The sequence below is a fragment of the Rhagoletis zephyria genome, unplaced genomic scaffold (genome assembly GCF_001687245.7).
Source record: "Rhagoletis zephyria isolate East Lansing unplaced genomic scaffold, Rhagoletis_zephyria_1.1 Rzeph_scaffold_02807, whole genome shotgun sequence".
Lineage (NCBI taxonomy): Eukaryota > Metazoa > Arthropoda > Insecta > Diptera > Tephritidae > Rhagoletis > Rhagoletis zephyria.
The window spans coordinates 24,954-52,896 of record NW_016159891.1 but is presented as its reverse complement, the minus strand read 5'-3'; the positions used below and the strand labels follow the sequence as shown (position 1 = coordinate 52,896).

General features: G+C 34.7%; 2 protein-coding genes across 2 annotated transcripts; both read right to left on the bottom strand.

The window, feature by feature from the left end:
* Window positions 1–11,757: 11,757 nt before the first annotated feature.
* Window positions 11,758–14,396, bottom strand: LOC108367771 (uncharacterized). The gene is made up of 3 exons (XM_017622467.1): window positions 13,219–14,396; window positions 12,410–12,628; window positions 11,758–12,268 (listed from the first exon to the last, which is right to left on the bottom strand). The coding sequence occupies exons 1-3, from the start codon at window positions 13,246–13,248 to the stop codon at window positions 12,173–12,175; spliced, it is 345 nt and encodes a 114-aa protein (XP_017477956.1). The 5' UTR covers window positions 13,249–14,396; the 3' UTR covers window positions 11,758–12,172.
* An 11,808-nt stretch (window positions 14,397–26,204) lies between these two features.
* On the bottom strand, window positions 26,205–27,943 carry Nprl2 (Nitrogen permease regulator-like 2). Its single transcript, XM_017622466.1, has 5 exons — window positions 27,655–27,943; window positions 27,349–27,600; window positions 27,169–27,289; window positions 26,964–27,100; window positions 26,205–26,903 (listed from the first exon to the last, which is right to left on the bottom strand). The coding sequence occupies exons 1-5, from the start codon at window positions 27,790–27,792 to the stop codon at window positions 26,346–26,348; spliced, it is 1,206 nt and encodes a 401-aa protein (XP_017477955.1). The 5' UTR covers window positions 27,793–27,943; the 3' UTR covers window positions 26,205–26,345.

Here is a 27,943-nt window from a genome sequence, read left to right as displayed (position 1 = left end):
AGACATTCTTCCAACCAGGATTGTTGCGAACACTCGCATTCGCACTCGCAACCGCGGAGCTTCCGGATTAATTTTAACAATTGCATTTGCTTTCACATTCGCAATAATCAAAGCGGAGCAAAGCCTTTTCCAGTTTGCGGATGAACATACATCATTCCAATAAATGAATGTTTGGCGCTTGAACGTTTTCTACGTGTTTGGCCGATCTTACCCTCCAATTCGTGCTCTAATCTTGACACAAATGGAGAGATCTATACTTTTACTCCACCTGCGAAGAAGATGTTTTATGGCAGTAGTACACTTGGTGGCTTGCCATTGTCTGCCGAAGGGCAATCGCTCTTTGAACCACTTAACTTAGTCAGCTGTACGTAACTTTTGTTTAAATTTTTTTTCTCAGAAGTGCGCTTTTCAGCCTCTAAATGACCTTCGAACTTCAACTCGACCTGCACTTCTAAAAAGGAAGAAAATGTTTTTAATAAAAAAGAAAAAAAATATGACTAAGGCAGGGATGCTCTATCTTTTGGTACTATTACCGACTTCCAGTTTGGCCAGAATGTAGCTTAAACTGACCGAAAGTCCATTTTTTCAATTTGTGTCCTACACACCACAGATTTGGATTATGCGGATAAAAATATATAACTTTGGTCGGAAACTCTATTAAGCTGGCATTTCAGGGTACTATTTTATATATATAAGGAAAATTTGAAAGTTAGGGGGGCGGCTCGAGCACCCCCCTGCCCCTACCTGGCTACGCCCATGGACTTGAGATTTGCACATTATTAGACTAAATTAAATGGGCTATAAAACTGTGTACTCAATAAAATTCTTGCACTTCTGAGAAAAACGTTTGAAATTTAGGTGAAAGTTTGTTGCACTTTTTTGCCAGTCTTTTGAAAAGTTTAAAACTTAGGTTTATATGAGTTTTGTTAGAGAAAGAACTGTGTTTTAACTGAAAACTCTTATAATCAAATAATTAAGCGTAAGTGGCAAACAGTATCACTTTGAAATGGGGGTGCTATAGATGCGGCCAACACTGTAGGTGTGTACGTAAACCTAGTCATACTAGGCTATTCTTCCACTCAAAAGTAGTTAAAAAAAGTATTTGTATTCCTGTTCGGACTTATTTTCACAACCTACAGAGTTTCAGCCTTCCATTATACATAGCGGAAAATGGATGCGATTACTTTTCCACGCTGATTTTTAACTAACTTTTCATACAGAAATTAAATGTACTTCAAATTTCTCATGAAGAAATCAGTACCTAAAAAGGCATTATTTTCGGAACCACATGCTGCATAATCCGACTGGGAATATCTATATACATACATATACATATATACATATGTAAACGCATGAATCGTTAGATGTCTCGTAGAATTAGTGAATGAGTGACTGCTACAGTCCTATACAGCAAACTAAAAGCTTTTAAACAATGGAAACCCGTTTAGTTATTAAACAAATTGATTTATCATTTTGCAACCGCAAACAACGGCAACGCTACAGTATGCACTTCGTTCAAGTACCACATTTTCGCAGCGACTCTTCGCAAGAGCACCGGCATGAGCAATGCGAATAACAGTCGCGATAAAATATATTTTTAACTTTAATAAAATATCACTATACCACCAACAAGCACACTAACTTAAAATGTTACATATGTATACATACATATGTACATATGCATGTACATATATATGGTATATTGTACATAAATACTGATACGAGTACTCCTTAATGTCTTTTCTTATTTTAATTTTTTTTTATTGAACTCTTTTTTTATAGCGTTTAATCTATAATTCACACACTGTCTTGTTTCTGCTGACATGAGCCTTTTGTCAACTTGCTGGTGTGTATTTATTACTTGGGGGATGTATTCGTCTATGGATGGAAGTGAATGGGAGAGGCTATATACATATGTAGAAGAGCGTGGCAGTCTCTTTTTGCATTGCTGATAAGTTACACGGAATGCATTTGTATTTGATTTTGCACAATACCACTAAGCCACGGAAAATTGTTAGGCAACATGTTGCTCGAACTTAGATTTATATGGTTTTCATCTCATACTAGGTAATTTATTTCATCTAACTAAATTTCTTATAAAATGAAGCAGCATGACATTAAAATAATGCTCATTAAAAGAATAAATTATCACATATAATATTAATATTAAGAACGTCCGCATCGCACTTTTAGATTTCCCATAAAAATAACACAGGAAAATTTGTCTTTTTTATTTCTGATTTCTATATTTATCGAACGATACGTTGCACTGTAAAGGTCTTGGACAATTCGATTATTCGATTGTAAACATCCGGTTTACTTGTTATTTGAAAATCAAGTTTAAAAAGCCCTCACAAAATTATTAAAAAAAAACCGGTTAGGAAAAACCGACTCAATCACCCTAGTATATATGTATGTATGTACTTCCTGATGTGATTAATTGTATTTCTGGTTATCGAAGTATCGTAAATTTATAAAGCGGCGTTCTGCCACTTTTATATCATTTTTTTTATCTACCTGCCCATAGGCAGGCACATACATACATACATACATATTTACTATGTACATATAAGCATTTTTTGATAAAATTAAGTGCCCAATAGCTTTCGCTGACACAATTTTGAATAATTTGTATTTTCTCCTATATTTACCAGTTACTCACTGCTTTATTATTTCAATCTTATTAAGTATACACAATTATATATTTTTTTTACTTATTTTCTATAATCACTAGAACTAATGTTTTATTGCGAGTGTACTCATATGTACATATGTATGTGTGTACGTGTTTGTGTGCAGTGTTTACTTTTTAAAAAGTCGTCAGACTGCTTGAAGCGCAGACAATGCCACGAGATGCGTAGTGGTGAGAAAAGAAGTCATTCGACGGTAATTTGGCAAAACCTCGTATCTCAAAATACTCTCTAATGAAAATAAAACTCTATTAATGACAAAATATCATTTTTAATAACTTTTTGATAGGAATATTAGATTCGGTAATTTTAAATATAATGAATCCTAGGCCTATTTTGAATACATTTTACAAGATACGAGGTAGTAGCGATTCCTGAGATGCGAGATTTGCAAAATACCGTCGATATGTATTAGGGGTATTCTCTGAGTCTTGCAAAGCCCTTGCACGGTGCACAGATTGCACGGATTGCACGGTAAAAACCGGTTTTCGTATGGGACAGCTTTGCAAACCGTGCAATCCGTGCACCTTGCAAGGGCTTTGCAAGACTCAGAGAATACCCCTATTGTATATGTGTACCAAATTTATATGCATACATCCGTATGTGTGTACCCTGCAGAAAAAAATAACAATTGAGGAAAAATAGCCAACTTGTAGTTAGCTTTATTGTTGGATTTCTATAAAATATATAACTTGTGGTTAGCTACAAAAAGCTAACTTGAAACTAGTTGAAAAGTAATGCAGACGTAATCGGGAGATTGTTTTCTTTAAACAAGTTTCTATTTAAATATCCTCATTCAAATTTTACTTTGAATACACCTTCTTTCTGCACTTCACAAATACTTTTTTCGAATTGGAAAAGAAATGTAGTAAAATAAAGTAAATAAATAAAAAATTAAAAAAAAAAACACAAAAAAATATTTTGTTTTTGTTATTGATATTTTATGACCAAAATTAGTTAGTTACAAGTTAGTTGACATCAAATGCAGAGGTAACCGCCCACAAATAAGTATAGATAGCTCTCCTCAAAGAAAATATACAGATAATAACTAGTGACCTTTAGTTCCTTCCTAATCAACTTCAAGTTAACTTATAGGTAGTTAGATACATTTCCCGCAGGGTACCTATTCATTTATGCTTCGTAAATTAGTTGGTAGTTATGTGCAAATGTACATAGGTAGAAACGAGGCAGCGAAGCAAAGACTTGGCTTGAAACTGCAAACCTTTCAAATGTTACAGCAAACATTTAGAAGCATTTAGCAGCTACACCCACTCCCTAACTCCGACTGACTGGCACTAGCTTGTACTTATTATGAATGCACCACTGTTTTAGCTCAAAATTAGTAGGTACATTAACATTAGGGCGGAGTAATTTGTTCGGAGCAAAATTTTTCAGGAAAGTGCATAACAAATTCAAATTCTACGATTAATTCTAAGCAAAAATGGCGAACAAACTATATACCAAAAATGACGTTTAACCCTCTCAGTTTTCAAAAGAAAAAGCAGTACTGCGCCTATATGAGTTAGGGCCTTCCTATACTAAGTGTATGATCTACATAATTTACCTTTTTAAATGGCACAAATCTCCATCAACTTGAATATTTACTTCTTGGTTCAGCGCAGGCACAGTCGCTAATTGTTCAACTTTCAGATAATAAAGAGACACAGTATTGTTGTTTGCTATCGTGGTCATAAACTCATCCAGTTTTTCGCATATTTTTGTTAACTCTCGTCGGTCCACGCTTTGTTGCAAATATTTCCGTTAATACCACAAAAAATTATACCATTCGTTAAAAAGTATGTACATAACTACATACATATGTAAATATGTATATACAACACTTTAACACTTATCACGCACTACTTTTATGAACGGCCGCTTGTGCATACTATTAATTTATTAAAATCCAACGACAACACCAATGTCGCTATTCTGTGTCAGCAGCTATACTATGATTTGCTTGCAAAATTATTAATGTTGTCGGTATGTTTATGTAACTTTAAGCAGATTTCTGTTTTGTTTAACAAAAAATTATTTATAATCATTTAAATTTATTTTTTTCCCCCTTAGTATTTCTGCAATTTCTATATCACTCACAGATGATTCACGCAGCAATGTCGCACAGATTCACTCACACCGGCACAATTTGCTCCATTCGGCACGCACACACCTACAATGCGAACGGCGGTTTATTGGATTTATCAACAAAAGCACTAACAAAAATACATACGTGTTTACTACATTTATATAAATTTGTATGCAGGTACGTACATATGTACATACATATGTGTTTGATTGTCGTAGCCAACGATCGTTTTATACATCACTTACATATATTTAATTTAGCGCAAACCAAATACAAATCAAATTTTAAACTTTAAGATTTGCTTTTTACATGCAAAAATTATTGGAAAATTTTCAGTTTTCGGCATTACTTAGAATAAATAATTATGGAAGCCCTTTAACACTTAGTACCGGCGTCGACTCTTCCGTAACCGCTTTACATATACTTCACGATCCGACACCACAAATATGTTTACTAGCAGACATTTCCAATCGCTGTCGTTTTCCGTGTGAATCGCTTCTCGTTTCACTCAAATGGAAGTGTTGCTTCTTTAGCTCAGGCATATATTTTCGCCCAAAGACGGGGAAAAATTGTGCATCAATTTATTATTTTTCTTTTAAATTTAGGTCATTTAATAAAAACTTTTTAATTAAAAAGGTAGATAATTTCGAGAATTCAAGAGTACACAATTTATTTACTAGATGCAAAATAAATAAATAAATAAATAAATAAATAAATAAATAAATAAATAAATAAATAAATAAATAAATAAATAAATAAATAAATAAATAAATAAATAAATAAATAAATAAATAAATGAATAGATAAATAAATAAATAAATAAATAAATAAATAAATAAATAAATGAATGGTACTTTTAGCTTTCGAACGAGAAACTAAAAACCCGCTTATTTTTTGCACTTTTTGAAGTAATGCATTTTTTGCTAATGCATAAAATCGTGTGTCACTGTATGTAGTATTTTTATACAGAATACATTTGACGTTTGTGCGCTCACTCTTTTTTCTTGGTCTTTAATGTCATACTCTATCCGAGGGTATATAATGACCAATCGCGTTTATCACAGACAAATCTGTCGACTTTCTCGTGCTGACGGGTGGTATCCAATTTATTATAGTCTAAAAGCCTGATTATGGCAACTTAACTTAACGGAACGTAAAACTTAGAGAATCAAAATCAAGGCGAATTTATATAAGGTGGTGTTACTAGCTCAGCTGATTTTGTGTATGTGTTTCGCCGCACGGCTTCTGATATCAAATTGAAAAATTTTGTTTGAATTTCTACACACACTCTTACAGACTTTGACAGTTTATGCCGCCAAAGAAAAACAAAATACATGTACTTTTTTGTTTTTGTACTCCTGCTATCACCTTATATTAATTCGCCTTGATCAAAATGAAACAGATTTCGACGTGGCATTAAGTTACGTTAAGTTTCGGCTGTTCAATTATAAGCAACACCCATTTAACAGAGAGAGCCGTAAGTTACGTTAAGTTGCCATAATCAGACCATAAGAGCCAGTGAACAGCAGATCACACTTTTGAACCGAGTAATAAATAAAACAGTTATGAAGAAAACTTGATTTGGGCTCACCAGGATTTTGGGTGTTTTTGAGACTCGCCAAGGGCGAAAACTTTTATAACCGTCAAATCCTTTTGAAGTAAGCTTTTAAGTTTGCAAAAATTTTTCTATCGTATCGGTCTAGTGTACGTTATATGTGTACGTGTGCTCGATTAGGTTTTGGTTAGGTTTCGTTGTCTGCCGGGATGTTATTACCGGACAGAATATCTGCCCTGATAAATACAGGCTTCTAATACTATAATAAGTAAAATAATAAAATTTCAGATTTTTTAAAATACTTTTGAAGTTTTTTTTTTGACATTTCCAAAAGTATCTCCCATTATTATATTCGAATAATAGTAACATTGAATGTTAAAATACTTCAATTGCAGATTTATTAAAATACTTTCGAAGTTGGTCTAAATTTGCTACCTTTACGACCTGCGTAACGCCGTATGGACCGTTGCCGGGCTTAGTTAGTCTACCTTCCAATTAGAGGAGGATTTGAACTTTGGTAAATTACATGCAGTCTGCTGTTCACTGGCTCTTAGACTATTAGTCCTCGCAGAAACATTGCATTTTTCATGAACGCCTACTTCAAATGTTTTGGTACTTGATTCAGCATCATTAGTGAAACCCCAAACTAGTCAGGAAAAATACTAGTTGAAAACTATAATTTCCTGAAAGAAACCGAATTATAATGATTATTAAATAAAACTTTTTTTTTTAATGATTAATAATTAATAAAAAAAATTATTAATTTTTAATATTAATTATAAAGATAAAAATTATAGTATTTATTGTACCTGAAAGNTAATGATTATTAAATAAAACTTTTTTTTTTAATGATTAATAATTAATAAACAAAATTATTAATTTTTAATATTAATTATAAAGATAAAAATTATAGTATTTATTGTACCTAAAAACTTTTATTTTAATAACATTTACTAAAAAATACATATAAATTTAAGTGCGAAAGTTTGAAATATTTATGAATTTATTTTTCCTGTTAATTAATACTCAAAAAATTTAACACTAATTACTGGCTGCTAAATAAAAATGTGTAATATATTATAGTGTACTTAATCAAGCGTTTTTTTATTGTACATATATGCATGAATTCATTCAATTTTTTTACTCCAAAAGTAGTGGTTTCGGTCCATAATTGGACTAGTATCTATTTGAACTAGTATGAGACTGGTATATTTCTCACCGAAATCTGACAATTGCCATCTCGTAGGACATCCCCATGTTAAACCAGTTGATTTCATTGGAAAAAGATAGTTGGCTGACTAGTTGGGCATGCGGTTCATACTAGTTGTGAGGTAGTTTACAACTGGTACATGTGACTACAGGGTATTTGTAAGCTTTATTTTATTTCTTTTGAACCATGAAAGGGTATCTGTGAAGTGCAGAAGGAAAGCGCATTGAACGAAAAATTCTATCAGACGTATCCGTTTCACATACTGTTACTGCCGCACACTTTAGTGGGAAAACGGATCGTCAAAATATTCGGAAATGGAATCAGTAAACGGACAAAAATCCGCACTTCATCCACATTTTTTTGCCCTTTTCCGGATCGGTTTTCGGATTTTTTGCTGACTGCGTTAATATGGAAATGCCCTAATTTTATGTCGAAACCCAGCTTTGTACAAAAGTCGGCAGATTACTCATTAAGGAACTAATATAATTTGGAAACAACTACCACTTCAAAAAATTGGTTTCAGTGTTTATTAAAAATCAGCGTTTAAAAGTTCGCAAATGAAAAACTTGATTTGCATGAAGTTTTATAAATTCTCTGTAAAGAACCAAAAATGTTAGACAGGCCATTCCATATACATAAGGACATTGTACATACATATGTACATATCACCAGGGAACGGATTTTATGGAAACTGCTTTTTGATTACAACGCTTTTATCAACTTGCAATGTTGTGTGTCTAGACCGCCATTTATACCATAAATATAGCAAAGGTATTTATCGCAAACCTAGTCTAGATATCAAATTAGAAAAACTCTAGAAGTAGATGTCGCCCCGCCAGTAGAAGTTAAATATTGCGCCTAAAAAAAGCACTACAGCGGAAATGCACGAACACGCCATTTCTTAAAAAAAAAATAAAATAAAGTAAATGAATAAAAAAAAAATAAAATAAATAAAAGTACTTTGTTTTTCCTATTGATATTTAATGCCCAAAAGTATTTAGATACATCAAATGCCTATTTCGCGGCCATCGCCATAGAAATATAGTTAGCTTTCGTTAAAGAAAATATACAGATAATAAGTGAATTATAGCTCCTTCCTAATCAACTTAAGTTTACCTTATAGTTAGATACATTTCCTGCAGGGTATGTATACATATACTAAACGTGAGCAAACAACATTTTGCTTGCATATTCTTCTGTTCTCTTTCCACTGCAAGTTGAATTATTTTAACTAGTGTTCGCCCAGCGGTTGAAATTCAACCGCTAAAATTAAGGATAGTTTATGTGAGTTGAGTTGAGCTGAAATAAAATTTGTTGGAATGGGTTAAGTGGAGGGGAGTTTAGCTTAGTACTTAGCATAACATAACATAGAATAGCATTAGATTCAATAACATAACATATGTAGCATAACACATCACAATATAACATCGCACATTCTTCAGTTGTATTTCCTTTTTATCCCTATCACTTTCTTCCTCTCTATCTTTGTCTCTATCGCTTTTAATGTTTATGTTTATGTTTATCTACACCTTCATATTCATGTTCATGTTCATGTTCATGTTCATGTTCAAGTTCATGTTCATTTTCATGTTCATGTTCATGTTCATGTTCATATTCATCTTCATCTTCATCTTCATTTTCATCTTCATCTTCATCTTCATCTAAATCTTCATCTTCATCTTCATCTTCATCTTCATCTTCATCTTCCTCTTCATCTTCATCTTCATCTTCCTCTTCATCTTCATCTTCATCTTCATCTTTATCTTTATCTTTATCTTTATCTTTATCTTTATCTTCATCTTCATCTTCATCTCCATCTTCATCTTCATCTTCATCTTCATCTTCATCTTCATCTTCATCTTCATCTTCATCTTCATCCTCATCTTCATCTTCATCTTCATCTTCATCTTCATCTTTATCTTCATCTTCATCTTCATCTTCATCTTCATCTTCATCTTCATCTTCATCTTCATCTTCATCTTCACCTTCATCTTCATCTTCATCTTCATCCTCATATTCACCTTCGTCTTCATATTTATCTTTTCCTTTATCCTGATCTATATCTTCATTCTTTTCTCCATTTACGTATTTACCCCCACCATTGTTATTAGGTTAGGTAGTTAAATTTTCCTTCCTCTTTTTCTTTACATTGTTTCTTTAGTGATATCATGTCATGTGTTGAAATTGGGTGTGATGAGTTGCAGTGTGGTGGAATTGGGTTTGGGAGTTACGGTGTTATGAATTCAGGTGTGGTGGTCTTAAGAGGTGTGGTGAATTTAGTTGTGGAGAGTTGAGGTATGGTGAATTAAGGTGTGGTGAGTTAAGGTGTGGTGAGAAAGTTGAGGTGTGGTGAATTAAGGTGTGGTGAGTTAAGATGTGGTGAGAAAGTTGGGGTGTGGTGATTTAAGGTGTGGTGAATTAAAGTGTGGTGGATTTAGGTGTGGTGAATTAAGGCGTGGTGAATTTAGGTGTGGGGAGTGAAGTAGTGGTGGATTTAGGTGTGGGGAGTTAAGGTGTGGTGAATTAATGTGTATCGAACTCAGGTGGAGTAAGTTTTTAAGCGGAGGTGAGATGAGTTGAGGTGAGGTAAGTTAAGTTAAGGGGTTAAGTTAAGATAAGTTATCTTTATCCTTATCTTCATATTCATCTTCATCTTCTTCCTCGTCTTGGTCTTCATCTTCTTCTTCATCTTTATCCTTTCCTTTATCCTGATCTAAATATGTCCATTCTTTTCTTCATTAACATATTCACCCCCACCATTGTTATTAGGTTAGGTATTTAAATTTTCCTTCCTCTTTGTCTTTATATTTAGGTTTCTTTACTTGTATTTTAATTTCTGTATTTATCCCTTTCTTCTTCTCCATACTCAAAATTATCTCATCCTTGTTTGAGGCTAATCTATTCATGTACATACATACATACATCTTATTCCTAAACTGCTGCTTAGCACGTTTCCTTAATTCACTATCAATATTAAAGCATACATTTAGGAGGCATTTCCGCCCCAACCATATACATGTATGGCATTGGTATTGGTGTGACTTTTGAATTGATTTTTTCGCTCTATTTTAAACTAATTTGAAATTTTAAAAATTGCCTGCACATCAGCATCAAAATACCTTTCTAATGATATATAATTGTTTATACCTTAGAAGTACAGTTTAGCCGTAAAAGGGGTGTAAAGGAAACATGATTGCCTATTTATATAATTGATATGTAATGCAAAATTTTATACAGAAAATACTAAAAAGAACATAAAAAAAAATTAATATATCATATATATATTTTATAAATGGACTAAAAATTAGAAAATAATATATATCAGTCCCATAGAATTTTTTTTGATAACATTTTATTTTGAAACTCATAAATAATAATAAATAATCAAAACAAATTCTATGGGACTGAGATATATTATTTTCTAATTTTTAGTCCATTTATAAAAGCGTGATATATTGAAGTTTTTTTATTTTATTTATTTTCTGCTAAAGAGATAGAGTATTTTCGATTAATAATGTCCACGATTTAGCTTTCCCTGAATCCATATTACACATTTGTTGTTGCCTTTTTTTTTGATTTTTTAAGATATTTGTCTTTTTTTTGCCTTTTCTACCTTTAATTGTAAAGGGCAGGGAAAAAACCCTTATTCCTGATAATATTAATGTTTTAAATGTTCCATATTTAAATTTAGCGCCACTTGTATCAACTCACGTCGAGCGCACGTTTAGTACATTTAAGGCATTTTTTTAGCGAAAATGTAATGAAAATGCTGCCAGAAAATTTCAATATGCATCTTGTGGTTCAATGTTACAACAACTATCGAGATTAAAGTTTTGTCAGTTAAAAACTCGAAAGGAGAAAATAGCCGAAGATTCAAAGAACAAATTTTTCATATAATGAAACTAGTTTTTCTCTTTTTACTTGTAAAATAAACATTTCTAAAAGAAATGTATTTTTGGATTATTTTTCGGTTTTTGCCTTTTTTAGTGCCTTCTTTTGCGATTTCTAGGGCCTTTTCCTGCTTATTTCGCTATTTTATATTGTCTTTTCTAGCCTATTTCGTTATTAGCAACTAAGAATTTGTCTGGGACCATCAATATTGTGTTTGATGTTTTTTTTTTTTATTTACATGCCCGAGTACAATCTTCTTACATAGCGCCGTTGTTGTGGTGCTGCAATAAATTACGGAGCAATATGAAATCGTGTTGTTTTTTTTGGGAAACACCTTAGTTAAAATTTGTTGACGCAATTTATATGCATCGGAAGTAATTTTGTTTACCGTTGTTTCCTGTATAAGTTTAAAAAATAAACTGTTTTGTGCATATTTTGCAACAATGTTTTCGTAAAATGTGCACGTCATACGATACGGCGAGAAATAATTGAAAAAGGGCATCAAAAGCACACGTGTTAACAACATCAATGTTTTCCTTGTTGAACTTAACCGCACGCAAGCTTTTACCGCTTCCATTTCTTATAATAGGGAGTTTTGTAAGGACTGCCTTTTCTTCCAATTTTCTCAATGGAGACGTGTCTTGCATGTACAAGTTACGCTTTGCTTTCTTGTGATGCTTTTTAGGCATTGAGTTTGTCAATTTTCTTGAATCCTCGACTGCAGAATATGATCAACATTTTTACTTTTGTTTACATATTCGCGCTTGCCCGTATCCTTCTTCAGCGCCATACGGTTCAGAACATTGACTGAGTGCATGAACTGCCGTCTTGCAAACCTGCAAAATATATACAACATAATTTTGAGGCGCTTTAATTGTATTTTAATTACAGGGTCGTGTACAGAACAGGAGAACCTGAGGACGAAAATGCAACTATGAAAAAAATGCATGTTTGAAAAAAGGTAGAATAAAACTTACGATACACTTATGGGCACCATCTGGACGATGTTCGTCTTTGCAGGCGGGACAGTCGATTGTAGAGGTAGCATTAGTGTTGGTGCTTGACATCGGCTCCCTAAAAGGCTCTTTAAAAATGGAGCTGAGTGAAGTTTCGAGATTTATCGATTTATCAATCAAACCGGAGCATTCATCGCATATCAGCTCGTCGCCATCACGTTCGGGCATCCCGCCACATACCTTATTATTCAAAGCTTGATTAATTATTTCAACAAGTCACATACTAATATATATGAGGCATTTCTTCTGAACGTCCCCCATTTGTCCATTCTTTTTTTAACTTAAAAAAATATGTAAAATACATAAAAAAAAGTATCAAGGCTTCCAATGCCGGCTGCCATGTTGACCTTTAAGCTTATTTTAGAGGTAATTTCAAGACCCGATCCCTGATAAAAAAATGGAAGTTATCAGCTAAAAAATAATGATGACCTTAAATATTGCCTGCAAGGTCAATATGCAACTTGGCACTAGAAAGCTTAATTCTAGTTATGAGTTTTACATATTTTTTTTTATTTATTAAGTTAAAAGAAAAGTGTCAAGGGGCATGGTGGAATTATACCAACTGAAGTAATAAGGGCTAGAAGAAAAATCTGGCATTAACTTATTTGAAAATGTGCCATTAAAATGTGTCATAAGATAGCCGAATAACAGAAAATAAAGCGAGAAAGCTGTTTTATTACTTCATCTGATTATTGCGCCATGGTTAGGGAGTGATGTTCCGACAGAAAGCGCCATATACACATATTGATATTAGTTATTGCAATGATTACCGCACATTCTTTGGTGTTCATCTTATTCATTATGCCTGTATAATTTTTTCGTCCTCCCAAACTATCGCTGTCGGCATTGTCAAGTTCAAAATATCCGATTTTTCTTGTTGCAGAGTCTGCATCCCACTGTCGTACACCTTCATAGTGCCACTTCCATATTCGTTATGCTTTTGGACAAAAGTGTCAACCCTGACCGGCAATTTCTCTTGTTGAAAGAGGAGCGTCTTTATATTTTTTATTTCTGATTCGACGTGGGCACTGGATGCCGGTACTTGTCCATATGCAAAATCATCGCGCACAACGCACGACCACATAGAAAATGTTGGCATATCTTTCATTATATATTTCACCAAGTCTGGGTACATATAAGCATTGAGATCTTTTCCTGGGGACTTCTTAATGTCTGCGTGTACCTCTTTAAATGTGCTACATCATAGCGAATATAGCACACGGGGATGTTGTTAGAATCGATCATTGACTCAGCGTACTCGTTTATGGTAAAAGAATGAGTAAATGTTTGTACGGCTGCACCCAAAAGTGCTCTGACTCCATCGCAAATTACTTCCGGTGGATAATCCAAACCACCCTTTGTAATCTATTCCCGTAGCCAATGATAGATGGTATTTGTATCGTGGCGGTCACTCAACATTTGAGCGATAGGAGTTGAGACTTCTGGTGTTCTATCAACAATTAAATATAAAAAGAAAATCGGGCTGCTCTTCTGTTTGTCCGGAAAATTAAAAGGGCAAACCCATGACCCAGTCGCGTCTATTGCTATAAATCAGCTCGTGTTTTTACGCAAGTTTCGGTAGATAGTATCCTGGTGCTTTGTGGCGAAGTGTACATAAAACGGCGAATACGAGATGTTGTAAATGCTTTCCTTTAGTGCTCTTGATTTTAACAAGTAGAGTGATATTATTGGATCCGGATTAAGGTGGCTTTTGGCAACGTGTCTGTATCTTGCGTTTCACAAAGCTCCTTGATTCGGAATTGTACTTGGCTCTTTCTCTCCTTCCTTCATTAGCTTATGCGCTCATTCAGTGCGATATATTTTCGCAGATTTGTGTTTTAGCTGCTTCGAAGCTATTTCTCTTTCTTCTCCTCGCAAGTACACCTTACCACATCCTTTTCCAGATCTGCCCAATATGCAACACTTTAATACAATTAAATTTTCAGTAGTGCGATGAATAAAAATTTCTAAGTTTGCTACGCAATCGCAAATACATAAGTTGTAGATGACCCTGATTAACTTCAGCATTCAAGTATTGATATTTAAAATAATACGCCCACTGTCTCCTTGTGTGGTTGGAAATCCGATAATTTACCCATTTCGGCCATCCATCTAAAGCCAAAAAAAAAATCGATGAAATTCTAAAATAAAATAAACACACTTATGTCCATATTCACTACTTTCGGTTTTGAAATTTCGGTTTTGAATTGCTTATTTATTTATTTTTAATAATTTTCGTTTCAAATATAGTTCGATCTATAAAAAAAATTAAAAAAAAAATATTAAAAAACACATAAAAACAGTTTCAAAGCTTGCACAAAGTTCACAAAAATAATTCAAACTTCAAAAAATTTTCAAACTTCTTATTCAGAGTTTTTAGAAAATGTTCGAATATGCAGTTTTGTACAAGTTTTATGTCACTAAAAATTAACGTTGATTTTTTAGATTTTTCTTGTCGAGGTGTTGAGCATTTTCTTCCATACAGCATATGAACAGAATCTATTTTTCTATGGAAAAAGTGCACAAAACCCCCAACTAAAAAAATTTAAAAAATCAATGGTAATTTTTTTGTCTGGAAACTTGCAATTTATTGTCCTTAAATTGAATGGGCTACAAAATTGCATATTCAAAAAAATTCTAAAATCTCTGAATAAAAATTTTAAGATTTTATAAAATGTTTCTGAAGTTCGATAAATTTTTGTGAACTTTGTGCAATCTTTGAAACATTTGTTTATGTGGTTTCTGTTATAAATCTAACCATATTTTAAACGAAAATTATCAAAAATAAATAAATAAACATAACTTGCCAACATCATTTTGAATTTTGCTGCTAATATTTTACTCGCAGCACTTCCAAATGATGGAACAGTTATTTTTATTAAGTTTATGGACATTGACCGAATGAAGTTTGGGGAATGATACTTAAAGGATAGCGTAAGGAATGTGGGACGCTACTACAGGAAAACAGTTGAGCGATTCACAACGGTGTCGTAAGTGTCGCATTGTTGTATGTCGTAAACAGTAAAAGCTCAATTAAACGTTTATTGAATTTTAAACCACGACCAACTGTTTTTCAACACTACGAAAATTCATAATGGCTGCGTTTCTTTATACATTCCGGATAATCCCATTTCACAGCCGGAACAAACAGAATACGTTTGAAATATACGTTAGCATATCATCAGGAATATTCTAAAGAATAAGTAAACAAAAAAGTTTATTCCAAACGTTCAGAATGAATAAAGAAATTCAGCCAATATAACTTTTATGGTACTTTTCGAACCGCTTACTACCCAGCAAAAAATCGGTAATCGCTTTTAGTGGTAACGTGTTCTAGAAGGCATAGCGTTATAATGCCTTCGAATTTTTTCGCTTCTTTTAGGCATTGCCAGTAATGCAAAGTAGAATGTCCTACAATATTTTATTTATCTCGCTTCTTCGTTTCATTTCGGGGAATGCAAAGTAGAATGTCCTATAATATTTATTTTTTAATTCGTTTCTTTGCTTAATTTCCGGGAATGCAAAGTAGAATGTCCTACAATATTTTATTCGTTTCGCTTCTTTGCTTCATTTCGGGGAATGCAAAGTAGAATGTCCTACAATATTTTATTTGTTTCGCTTCTTTGCTTCATTTCGGGGAATGCAAAGTAGAATGCTGCATCGTAGTCAGCTGAAAAATGGAATGAATATCCAAAAATTCTTTTTCTACCGTTACTTTCTGTGGAAATTTGTCTCGCATAAAAATCATGTTTTGCTTTGTTCAATTTGCAGCGAAGTTGAAGTCAGTCAATGAGTTGACGTACAAGAGTGAGGAAGTACAATTTTAAGCTTAATTAAATATGCATGTATGTACATACCGATTTTAAAGGAAATCTAAATATCTAAATACATACATATGTACGCTGATTTATAGAAATTTTAATTAATTTTAAGCTTTTAAGACATTTTCTGATTTCAATTTAATATAAATAAGTATGTACTTATCTAGGCATTCTACATTAGTTTCTCTGTAAGGCATTCTTTCTTCGCTTCTCTGGATTCTGTTTATCCATGCGTTCTCCCTTCGTTTGAAAGTAATGCTGCGGGTAAGGGCTTACCTCCAATGACATGCCCATGTTAAAATAAGGCCTTCTTGAAGCGAAACGGTAAGCGATTCCCATCGCCTAGCTCGTTTCCACTTTCGTTTCTGTGGTAATCGTGTTTTTTGCTGGGTATGTTCTTAAAGCGTTTAAAGTTTACGATATACGACACCGTTGTGAATACCCCAAATGTTCTATTGATATATGACAAAGCAATAAAAGCTATGCAGCAAAAAAAAATTTAAGAACGTAAAGCTAAAAGTGGTTAACAATATGATATGTTAAGTACTACACTTACATTAGGTTTGTTCGTCGAGCAAAAAATTTGTACGAATTTCTACGAATTATCATGATTTTTGCCCAAATCGCCTTCGTGCAGACCAAAAAATTATCCATCACTCAAAAACGGAGAGCGCAAAGTGACAGTTCTTCTGAAACACATATGATTGTGGCCCATGGTTGCATTTTTTGCGACGATAATTTGAATAAATAAGTTCGTTAAATTTAGCGAGCGATTTTTTTCTGAAAAAGGAAATTGTTGATATACTTAATTTAGTTAATTTTCAATGATTTGAACTTAACTCGGCTGAAAAAATTGTATTCACAATCGTAACAAGAAATATACATGTATATCCTGTTTTTGTCCATCTGAAAGAACTTTAAAAATTCTATAAAAATATCACAGATTTAAACTTTATATAAAATTTAGGAAAATTCAACAGATTTTCGTCAAGATTTCCAGATTTTTTAATCTGAATCTGTAAAACATTTTTGGCTAAAAAATCGCGTTGATTTTTGAGATTTTTTGTGACTGCTTTTGCGTTTTTTATATAACAGCTACGATTTGCAAAAATTGGCGTTGATTTTTTTAAAGTTTGTTGCTAACGGTCTTGCGCATTTTATTTAATAGAAAATTCATGCTTTTGTGGAAAAAAGTGCAAAAATCCTATAAGTCCTCACTAGTGACTCGATGCACCAGTCACAAAGTACTGTCCCACCCGCCACAAGCTAAACTTTTTTTTTTTCAAATATAATAATGCCGTCAAAGCATAAAATGGACCTTACAATTATATTAACTACATTCGAGAAAGCAGCTATGCAAGAAATGGTTTGACATAAAGTTTGTATAAAATGGGAAACGAATCTCTTAGAGAGGGTGTCGTCGTTGTCTCAGCCGTCGTCACCCTTGGGGAAATGAAAATTTTCTGTGTAAATTATATAATTAAGTTTTCTACTTTATTAGTTTCGTGTTAAACCGATATCTGAATTCAGATGTTAACAGTTTAAAACATGCCAAATTAAGGGTTAAAGAGGAATTACTTAAAGTTAAAGGAAAATTTATTTTAAATATAACCCCCCCCCCCCGTCACGTTGGAATAAACAGAAAATAAACAAGTAAGAAAGTCTAAGTTCGGGCGGAGCCGAACATTAAATACCCGGCGCAAGTATTAAATATATATTTTCACCTTTCCGAAAGCTACCGCTACACGGTAAGCCGGGGTGTATCAATTTTGAGTAAATAAGCGTCCTTAAATTTCGAAATATTGAAGTTTCAAGCATTTCTGAAATTTACCGTTATATGAAAAGCGGCCGTAATTTAAGTCCGATTTCAATAATTTTCAACGTTTTGCTTTTATGTGGCAAGCACAATAACCATACCGAGTTTTGTACAAATTGGTATAACGGTTACCGAGATACATATATGTGATCATAAGTGGGCGGTACCACGCTCATTTTCCAAAAATGTATCATAAACGTGTATCTTGGTAAAGAATTGTTGCAAGCATCAATTTTGAATAAATAAGCTTTAATATTTACTGATTTATCGAAGATTTTTCGGCCATTTGGTATGGTGTACGTAGGCTAATAACTGTGCCAAGTTTGGAAGAAATTGGTGCTGCGGTTACCAAGATATACACATGCAACCATAAGTGGGCGTGGCTACACCCATTTTCCAAAAATTTATAATATTAATATTTTTCGTCTAAAATTTATTGTAAATATCAATGAATAATCTTCAGTAGTTACTTAAATATCGCAGTTTTCGTATTTCTGAAAATTACTGTTATATAGGAAATGGGCGTGGTTACAGTCCGNGACATAAAGTTTGTATAAAATGGGAAACGAATCTCTTAGAGAGGGTGTCGTCGTTGTCTCAGCCGTCGTCACCCTTGGGGAAATGAAAATTTTCTGTGTAAATTATATAATTAAGTTTTCTACTTTATTAGTTTCGTGTTAAACCGATATCTGAATTCAGATGTTAACAGTTTAAAACATGCCAAATTAAGGGTTAAAGAGGAATTACTTAAAGTTAAAGGAAAATTTATTTTAAATATAACCCCCCCCCCCCGTCACGTTGGAATAAACAGAAAATAAACAAGTAAGAAAGTCTAAGTTCGGGCGGAGCCGAACATTAAATACCCGGCGCAAGTATTAAATATATATTTTCACCTTTCCGAAAGCTACCGCTACACGGTAAGCCGGGGTGTATCAATTTTGAGTAAATAAGCGTCCTTAAATTTCGAAATATTGAAGTTTCAAGCATTTCTGAAATTTACCGTTATATGAAAAGCGGCCGTAATTTAAGTCCGATTTCAATAATTTTCAACGTTTTGCTTTTATGTGGCAAGCACAATAACCATACCGAGTTTTGTACAAATTGGTATAACGGTTACCGAGATACATATATGTGATCATAAGTGGGCGGTACCACGCTCATTTTCCAAAAATGTATCATAAACGTGTATCTTGGTAAAGAATTGTTGCAAGCATCAATTTTGAATAAATAAGCTTTAATATTTACTGATTTATCGAAGATTTTTCGGCCATTTGGTATGGTGTACGTAGGCTAATAACTGTGCCAAGTTTGGAAGAAATTGGTGCTGCGGTTACCAAGATATACACATGCAACCATAAGTGGGCGTGGCTACACCCATTTTCCAAAAATTTATAATATTAATATTTTTCGTCTAAAATTTATTGTAAATATCAATGAATAATCTTCAGTAGTTACTTAAATATCGCAGTTTTCGTATTTCTGAAAATTACTGTTATATAGGAAATGGGCGTGGTTACAGTCCGATTTATGTATTTATTTGTCTATATCTATCTCGATTCGTTTTGGCTGTTACAAACAAACGTTATGTGAACAAAGTTAATATACCATCGGGTATAAAAAAAAACAATAAAACCATAAGTATGTATTTAGCTGAAAATCCCATAATGAGACGCAAAATCCCACGCGCCCTTTTGTGGTGCGAAAATCCCAAATTATGGGCGAAATCCGACGAGTTGGCAACACTGTATTTAGGTATAGATTGTTGAGCGCAGATGTGTAAAAAGTTGTATTAAAAATGAATAGCAAGGAAATAACCCTACAGTGAAAAATTATCAATTGTTAAAACTAACTAACTTATAGTTAGCTTTTTGGCGAGATTTCGATTAATACCTCACTTTTAATTAGCTATGACAAAACCAACTTAAAGTGAATTGTAAAGTCGTGCAGGAGTCATGCAGACGCAATCGGGAGTTGGTTTTCTTTACAAGTTTCTATTAAATATCCTCATACAAAAATTACTTTCAATACACTTTTTTTCTGAACTTCGCAGATTCTTTTTCATATTCAGGACAAATAAAAGGAAGATCGAAATTTTATACTATCATTTTGAAGTTATGTCTGACGGTGTTCGAATATGGGGCCACCCAGAGCAGAATATGTAAACAAATATGAAATGTAATAAAATAAAGTAAATAAATAAGTAAATAAAAAAGTAAAAAAACAAAAAAAAAGTTTGTTTTTCTTATTGATATTTTATGTTANTAGGCTAATAACTGTGCCAAGTTTGGAAGAAATTGGTGCTGCGGTTACCAAGATATACACATGCAACCATAAGTGGGCGTGGCTACACCCATTTTCCAAAAATTTATAATATTAATATTTTTCGTCTAAAATTTATTGTAAATATCAATGAATAATCTTCAGTAGTTACTTAAATATCGCAGTTTTCGTATTTCTGAAAATTACTGTTATATAGGAAATGGGCGTGGTTACAGTCCGATTTATGTATTTATTTGTCTATATCTATCTCGATTCGTTTTGGCTGTTACAAACAAACGTTATGTGAACAAAGTTAATATACCATCGGGTATAAAAAAAAACAATAAAACCATAAGTATGTATTTAGCTGAAAATCCCATAATGAGACGCAAAATCCCACGCGCCCTTTTGTGGTGCGAAAATCCCAAATTATGGGCGAAATCCGACGAGTTGGCAACACTGTATTTAGGTATAGATTGTTGAGCGCAGATGTGTAAAAAGTTGTATTAAAAATGAATAGCAAGGAAATAACCCTACAGTGAAAAATTATCAATTGTTAAAACTAACCAACTTATAGTTAGCTTTTTGGCGAGATTTCGATTAATACCTCACTTTTAATTAGCTATGACAAAACCAACTTAAAGTGAATTGTAAAGTCGTGCAGGAGTCATGCAGACGCAATCGGGAGTTGGTTTTCTTTACAAGTTTCTATTAAATATCCTCATACAAAAATTACTTTCAATACACTTTTTTTCTGAACTTCGCAGATTCTTTTTCATATTCAGGACAAATAAAAGGAAGATCGAAATTTTATACTATCATTTTGAAGTTATGTCTGACGGTGTTCGAATATGGGGCCACCCAGAGCAGAATATGTAAACAAATATGAAATGTAATAAAATAAAGTAAATAAATAAGTAAATAAAAAAGTAAAAAAACAAAAAAAAAGTTTGTTTTTCTTATTGATATTTTATGTTATGTTGACATGTAATGCAGAGGTATCCAGGTCTGACTTTTTTGCGGCCATCGCCCCACAAAAGTAGTTAGCTTTTTTCGAACAAAATACACAGTTAATAGTTAGCTTTAGTGTTCGCGTAAACAGACTAAAGTTAGGTATAAGCTAACGTCACTCCCTGCAGGGAAGCTTAATCTGTGTCTACAGACGTAACTCAGAAACTGGTCAGTTCTTTCTGGAGGAACTCTCAGACTTTTTATACAATGAGAAAGCGAGTAATGCGGTTATTTTAGGTGACGTAAATTTGGATATTTTACAATCGAACACAGTGTTGGCAAGTTACCTGACTCTGATAGCCAGTCATGGGCTTACTTCATATCTAAATGAACCAACTAGGAATTCTCCTGGCACTTGCCTGGATCATGCATTTTGCCGATTCAATAGTATCTCTTCTTGTACTAGCTTAAATCTGGGTCTTCAAGTCACTGATCACACTATGACAGGTATTCAACTTGATAATTTCTGTTACGTCAAGAAAATCGAGAGAAATAAATCTCAAATAACTAAAATAAACTATGCTTTATTAAATGAGAAGCTACTTTTTTAGGATTGGGAAAAACTTCCCTCTGAGAGGGATATTTCAAAAGCATATTCCCTATTCATTTCTACACTGCACTCTCACATACGGTCTGCTAACTACACCTCTGTCCCGCGCAAACTTAAAAATAAACTCAAACCGTGGATTAGTTCTGCCCTCATTAAAAAATCAAACTGAAAAACAAATTAGGTAGTAAGTGCCCCAAGCACACATCTACCGAGAAAGATAAAAATAGCTATAGGCCAATTTCATTACTACCATCGATTTCAAAAGTTTTTGAGAAGGCACTCAAAAGCAGGATGTTTATTTTTTGATAGTAAGAATTTCTTTAGCTCGAGGCAGTTCGGGTTTATGACTAACCGTTCAACCGAGGATGCCCTCCTAGATTTTTGCTCATTTATTTATAGGGTTTTGGACAATAAAAAATAGTTGTGCTGGTCTTTTCGTTGATATTACGAAAGCATTTGATACGGTGGATCATGGCATTTTACTGAATAAATTATATTCTGTCGGCTTTCGTGGATTTATATATGAGGGGTTTGAATCTTATTTAACCGGGAGAGTACAAAGGGTTAAAGTTCATGACAATTTTAGCAATTATAATACAATAAAAATCGGAGTTCCACAAGGTTCCGTGCTAGGTCCGATCGTATGCCTAGTTTACATAAACTCAATTTCTGACCTGCCTGTTGTTGTTGTTGTAGCGGCACTACTAAGCCCCGCCTTTTTCGGGTCTACGTTCAATCATTGTCGTCAAGCTCAACTAACGGGAGGCCCAGGAAACGAGCTGTTTCGATGGGTTCGGACCAGAGGGAGAGGGGTGTTAGTTGAGTCGGATTGAGCTGGCATGTAAAGAGGTGGTTGGTGTCGTGGGGGGACTCTCCACATGCCGGGCACTCATTGGGGATATTGGGGTCGAGTCTGGACAGGTAGCTGTTAAGGCGGCTACAGTATCCAGACCGTAATTGAGCCAGGGTAACGCGGGTCTCTCGTGGCAGTTGAAGCTCCGTCTCTTCTACAGGTGGTGATTGGGCTCGTATTACGGCATTCATAGGTCGAGAGTCGAGGTAGGTAGTAACTGACTCTCTATGAATGTCGTTGATGGCTCGTCTGTATGTCGTCGGGTCCAATGGTTGGTCTACGTACTGTTGGACTGCGTCCTTGTACACGAATAGGTGCCCCCTGACGTGCCTGGGCGGAGGCTCCTCCTGAAGCAACGGTCTGTTAGGGTGTTCACTTCTGTGACACCCCACCAGAAATTGCTTACAGAGCATTTTGTTGTGTCCTCTAACGGAGAGCACTTGGGCCTCTCTGTGCAGGTGGTGCTCAGGCGTCTTCAGAAGGCACCCAGTCGCTGTCCGGAGTGCGGCGTTCTGACAAGTCTGTAGCTTCGTCCAACTAGTCCCCGGCGTCCAAACTGGCGCAGCATAGTTAAGAACCGGCCGGCCAATTGCCTTGTATGTTGCTAGCAACGTTTCTTTGCCTTTGCACCAAGTGCTGCCGGCGAGCAACTTGAGGACCTNAGCAGGCTATCGAAGGTGACTCCTAAGATTTTTGGGTTGTTTACAGTCGGTATTGGTGTGCCGTCGACGTGTATACCCAACTCTAGCCTGACCTCCTTCGTCCAGGTGGTGAAGAGGGTCGCCGTTGATTTCGTTGGGGAGAGTGTTAGGCTCCTTGCAGTGAAGAAGCGAGAAAGGCTGGAGAGATAGTCGTTCACTTTTGAGCAGAGGTCATCAATTCCATTCCCGGACGCCAAAATCGAGCAATCGTCAGCGTATGAGATCAGGGAAACTCCCTCAGGTGGCTGGGGAAGTTTCGAGATGTAGAAGTTAAATAGTAAGGGGGAGAGAACACCACCTTGTGGAACCCCTTGTTTAATCCTTCTTGGTTTCGAGGTTTGATCTCGGAAGATTACTGACGACTGTCGACCACTCATATAATTCGCCGACCATCGCTTCAGTCCCTGTGGGAGTGAGGAGGCCTCGATGTCTTCGGTTGGGAGGTTTGCTGCTGCCCAGAGGAGCTTCTCGGAGCCGTGCAGGCTCTTCGGGTGTTGGGTGCGTTGCGCGAGCGGGTAGCCGTGGAGGCTGATTGTGCCGTTTGGCTTGAGCAGCAGGGAGCCACATAGCTTGTGGTCCACTCCCGGTGAGACCTAAGACCAGAGCAGGTTCTTAGGTGACTCCATCCGTTGCATGAGTTGCACCTAACCGAAGTGGAGTTTGGATGGAGTCGATTCTGGCAAACACAGCAGAAATACGTTTCTGGTCCGGGGTTGGGCTCTACGCCCGCCCGGAGAAGAAGGATGCGAAGCAATCCGGCTGCAAGGAGTTGCTCCATGCACGAACAATGATTGAGGGGTATCGCCGATCTAAGCGGGGTTAGGTCGCCGAAACAACAGCCCTTGGTCGGGTAAAACCCGAGTCATTCCGGTACGTAGAACCGGCTGTCTTGGGAATGTCTGACCTGCCTGTCACTGCATTTGCTGGTGATCTTGTACTTGCATATGGTTCAACAAATTCATTTAAATTGGTAGCTAGTATAAATCAGAACGTTTATCTTCTGAAAGCTTGGTTTGCTAAACACAAGCTCGTTGTTAGCAGTAAAACCAAATTAATCTATTTTAGCCTGAATGCAAAGAAATCAGCAGATGTTAAAATTACCTTTCATTCTTCGGACGGCGATCGACTTACATTACACAGGCACTTGTGCCCTGAGGTAAAATCTGGTACTTTCAATTCCCTTGCGTCCTGCAGTAACAATTGTTTTGTAATTGAGATAGTTGATGAGTTTCAATATTTCGTCCCCTTAAACAAAATTCAATCTTTACTGACCTTACAGAAATACTTTGTTAGAAAAATATTTATATAACTTCAATCGGATGAACTCTTTACAAATCTGAAAATTTTTCCAGCAAGAGACCTATATTACTTCAAAATTTTAAAGATTGTTTACATTAGATGTGGGTACCTACATAGTGTCAAATCGGACAACTATTATCTGAGGAAAAACTCATACCCTCTTGTTACCGTCCCGCCTTCGCGAACTACTCATTCCTACAGATTGTATACAATAGTATCCCGTTGATTATCTAATGCGCTACCTGCCAGTATACGCGACATTAGAATTCTTCAAAATTTTTTGAAAAATGTGAAATCCTTCCTTCTGAACCTTTATTACCATGAAGTCGAAGTTTTGCTACGGACCATTACCTAACTTTTGTTGCTTTTAAACCTTCGTTTGATGTTCACCTTTCTGCTCGTATTTATGTCAATAATTTCTTGATTTTATTGAAGGCTATTCGCAGTTTATAATGTTTTTTTTTATTCTTCTGCTTTATATAGTAATTTTTATCATTTTATTTTTATATAATTTTTATTTTTCTTAACAGCCGCCCCACTGTATGCATAACTTTACTAAATACTAAAATGGCATACATAAATGTCTATTGCTTCTTTGGACTAGCAGATTTCAAATCAGCATTCGAAGCTGGCGACGATATTTTCGAGTTCACTGGGATTCAGTGATGGCAATTTTTTCGTATTCGTAGATTTTCTACGATGGATTCCGTGATAACCCTGATTATTTCCTCGCTTCATAAAAAATTCATTAAACAGCGCTATCAGATGAATGTTTGTATGTACGCATGTATGTATGTATGAATGACATTGGTATTTTACGTCTACGTTTACACAAATATAAGGAATTATATCAAACTATAATAAATGTGGAGTATAATAAATATTTATTATTAACAATAATGCAGCTTTTCTCCATTATTTTTAGATTCAATGATTTTGATAAATTCGTCGTAGAGTATCTGTACGAATCTTCATTACGAGCGGATTCAGTGAAGGCTCTCTACGAATATCGAGTTTTCGTTCTTAGCCATTCGGACTCTCTGATAGCATTTTCGTAGATTACACGAAACTCGAAGCTACGAATTTTTCCAACCGTTGTGGAAAACATAGCTTTCAGAACTTCGCAATAACTCGCATATAAAGCATCAATTTTACTTTTTTAGAATGTGGAAAAGCTAACTAAATATTTCGTAGTCGATTTTCTGAAATTTGTGATTTTTTCAGTTAAAACTTGTTCCTTTAAAATAGTACTCGTAAAATCGCAAAATCTAAATCCAGAAGATTTCTCGATAGATTTTTTTCTATTTTTATAAAATCTTAGATATAACAGCAATTTCAAAACACTAGTTAAGTGATTAAAATTAGTGGTCATAATTAAAATGAAGAGAAAACTTACCATTTAACTGATTCTAATTTTTTTTTTTTGAAATATTTAAAAATATTTTTAACCTTTAAATTATGTCGCAACGTATTTATAGTCTTAATTCTAAATCAAAAATTAATGCACATTGTAGAATTAATTCGTATTCTCCAGTAAGGAGTTAATTAAACGAGGTAAGTTTTAACCAAAAACGTCAAAGTGCTACCTTATTTCCATATTACCGTCACGTTAGTATCCTTATCAATGTCCTTCTCAATATTAAATGGCGATAGGCCTGTTTTACAGCAAATCTCATCAAAGCTCGAAAGTCCTGTATACATTTTTTGACGCCCTGACGGCACAGAACCCGTAAACACAGGATATTTGTGAATGCAGCGTATGAATTTATGTTGCAAACCAAATATGACTAGTTTTCTTTCATCGATGTTGTAATTTTGTGGACACAAGCGTTGACAAATTGCACGAAGTGTAACGCCATGCGTCATTGATGCGTAAAATTGAAAGATTTTCTGTATTGATGGATGTGACTTATCAGGATTTAGTGCAACATATTTGCGGCAGGCGTGACTCAATGAGGGAATTTTAATTAAACTCTTCAAATGTTGCGTGCACATATAGACGTTGCTATACTTGAGTATAGGCAGTAGATGTACAACACCATAATAAGCCAAATTTTGAATGCAGGATTTTACCAAATTAGTTTCTACATCTGCTTCGGCTGCTATTCGTGCAATGTGATTGATCCCATTAATGTATGGGAAGATCTAAACCGCAATAGAAGTTCATAAATAGGTATTAATAATTTTATATTACATATAAGTTACCTGTTGCGTAGTTAAATCCCATTTATCTAGAGGTGTATTTTTAAAGTCCACTAATAGCAAAGGCACCATGTGATCTTTTACAACAGGTGGGTCGGGTTTATGTGTTACTATTTTTAAATAAATTGTAGTATCTCCTTCTATAAAATTAAAATGTACATTAAAATTGATTCAAAAACCCCATATTGTATGTATTGCACACACTAACCCACAATTGTAGTTACTTTCTTTTCATTCAAATCCTTTATTACAGTCTCAAATATTTTTTGCAGCTTCATCTTGTTATCGCCATCTCTCGACAAGAAGCACGACTCTTCTTCCATCATTATCTGCGGCAGGAAAAGATGTGGTTTATAAAATGGATTGCCCACACCAGCGCGTCACTTACCAAATACTCTGATAACTTTTTTACCACTGGTTCATACTGCACTGATCTTGCCCAAGAGTCGCATACAAAGCATAAATTGAATAGGAAGGCATTACGCGCATACTTCTGCTGATTCTCAATACCAACTGGATAACCCACAATTTTTACATCCATCGCATTCACTGTCAGTATACAGCGCTGTAGATGGGGTTTCGGTATGATGTACACATTAATCGCATCAAATACTTCTTTGCTAACATAGTCCGCGGGCACCTGCAAAGGCAAAATATGCTCGAGAATTGTTTGCAATCCTCTATTGGCACTCACCTGGCAGGTGATTTTGCAACCAGCTGTCGCATGGAACTCACTGAGGAATATACAACGAATTTGTCCCTCGCGACCGCATCCTTCATAATAGTCATGTGAACTAACTTGCATTTTACCGATTTTTTTTGCCGTTTTCATGTATATTTTGGTTAATTCATGTAAAAAACATTTTAGTCCTCTTCTCCAATTGTTTACAAACTGCGTATGACATTTGCAATAGAGCTAAAAACTAACGATGGGACTGTCGATAGTGCCGATAGTCTGGAACTATCATGAACAATCGATAGTT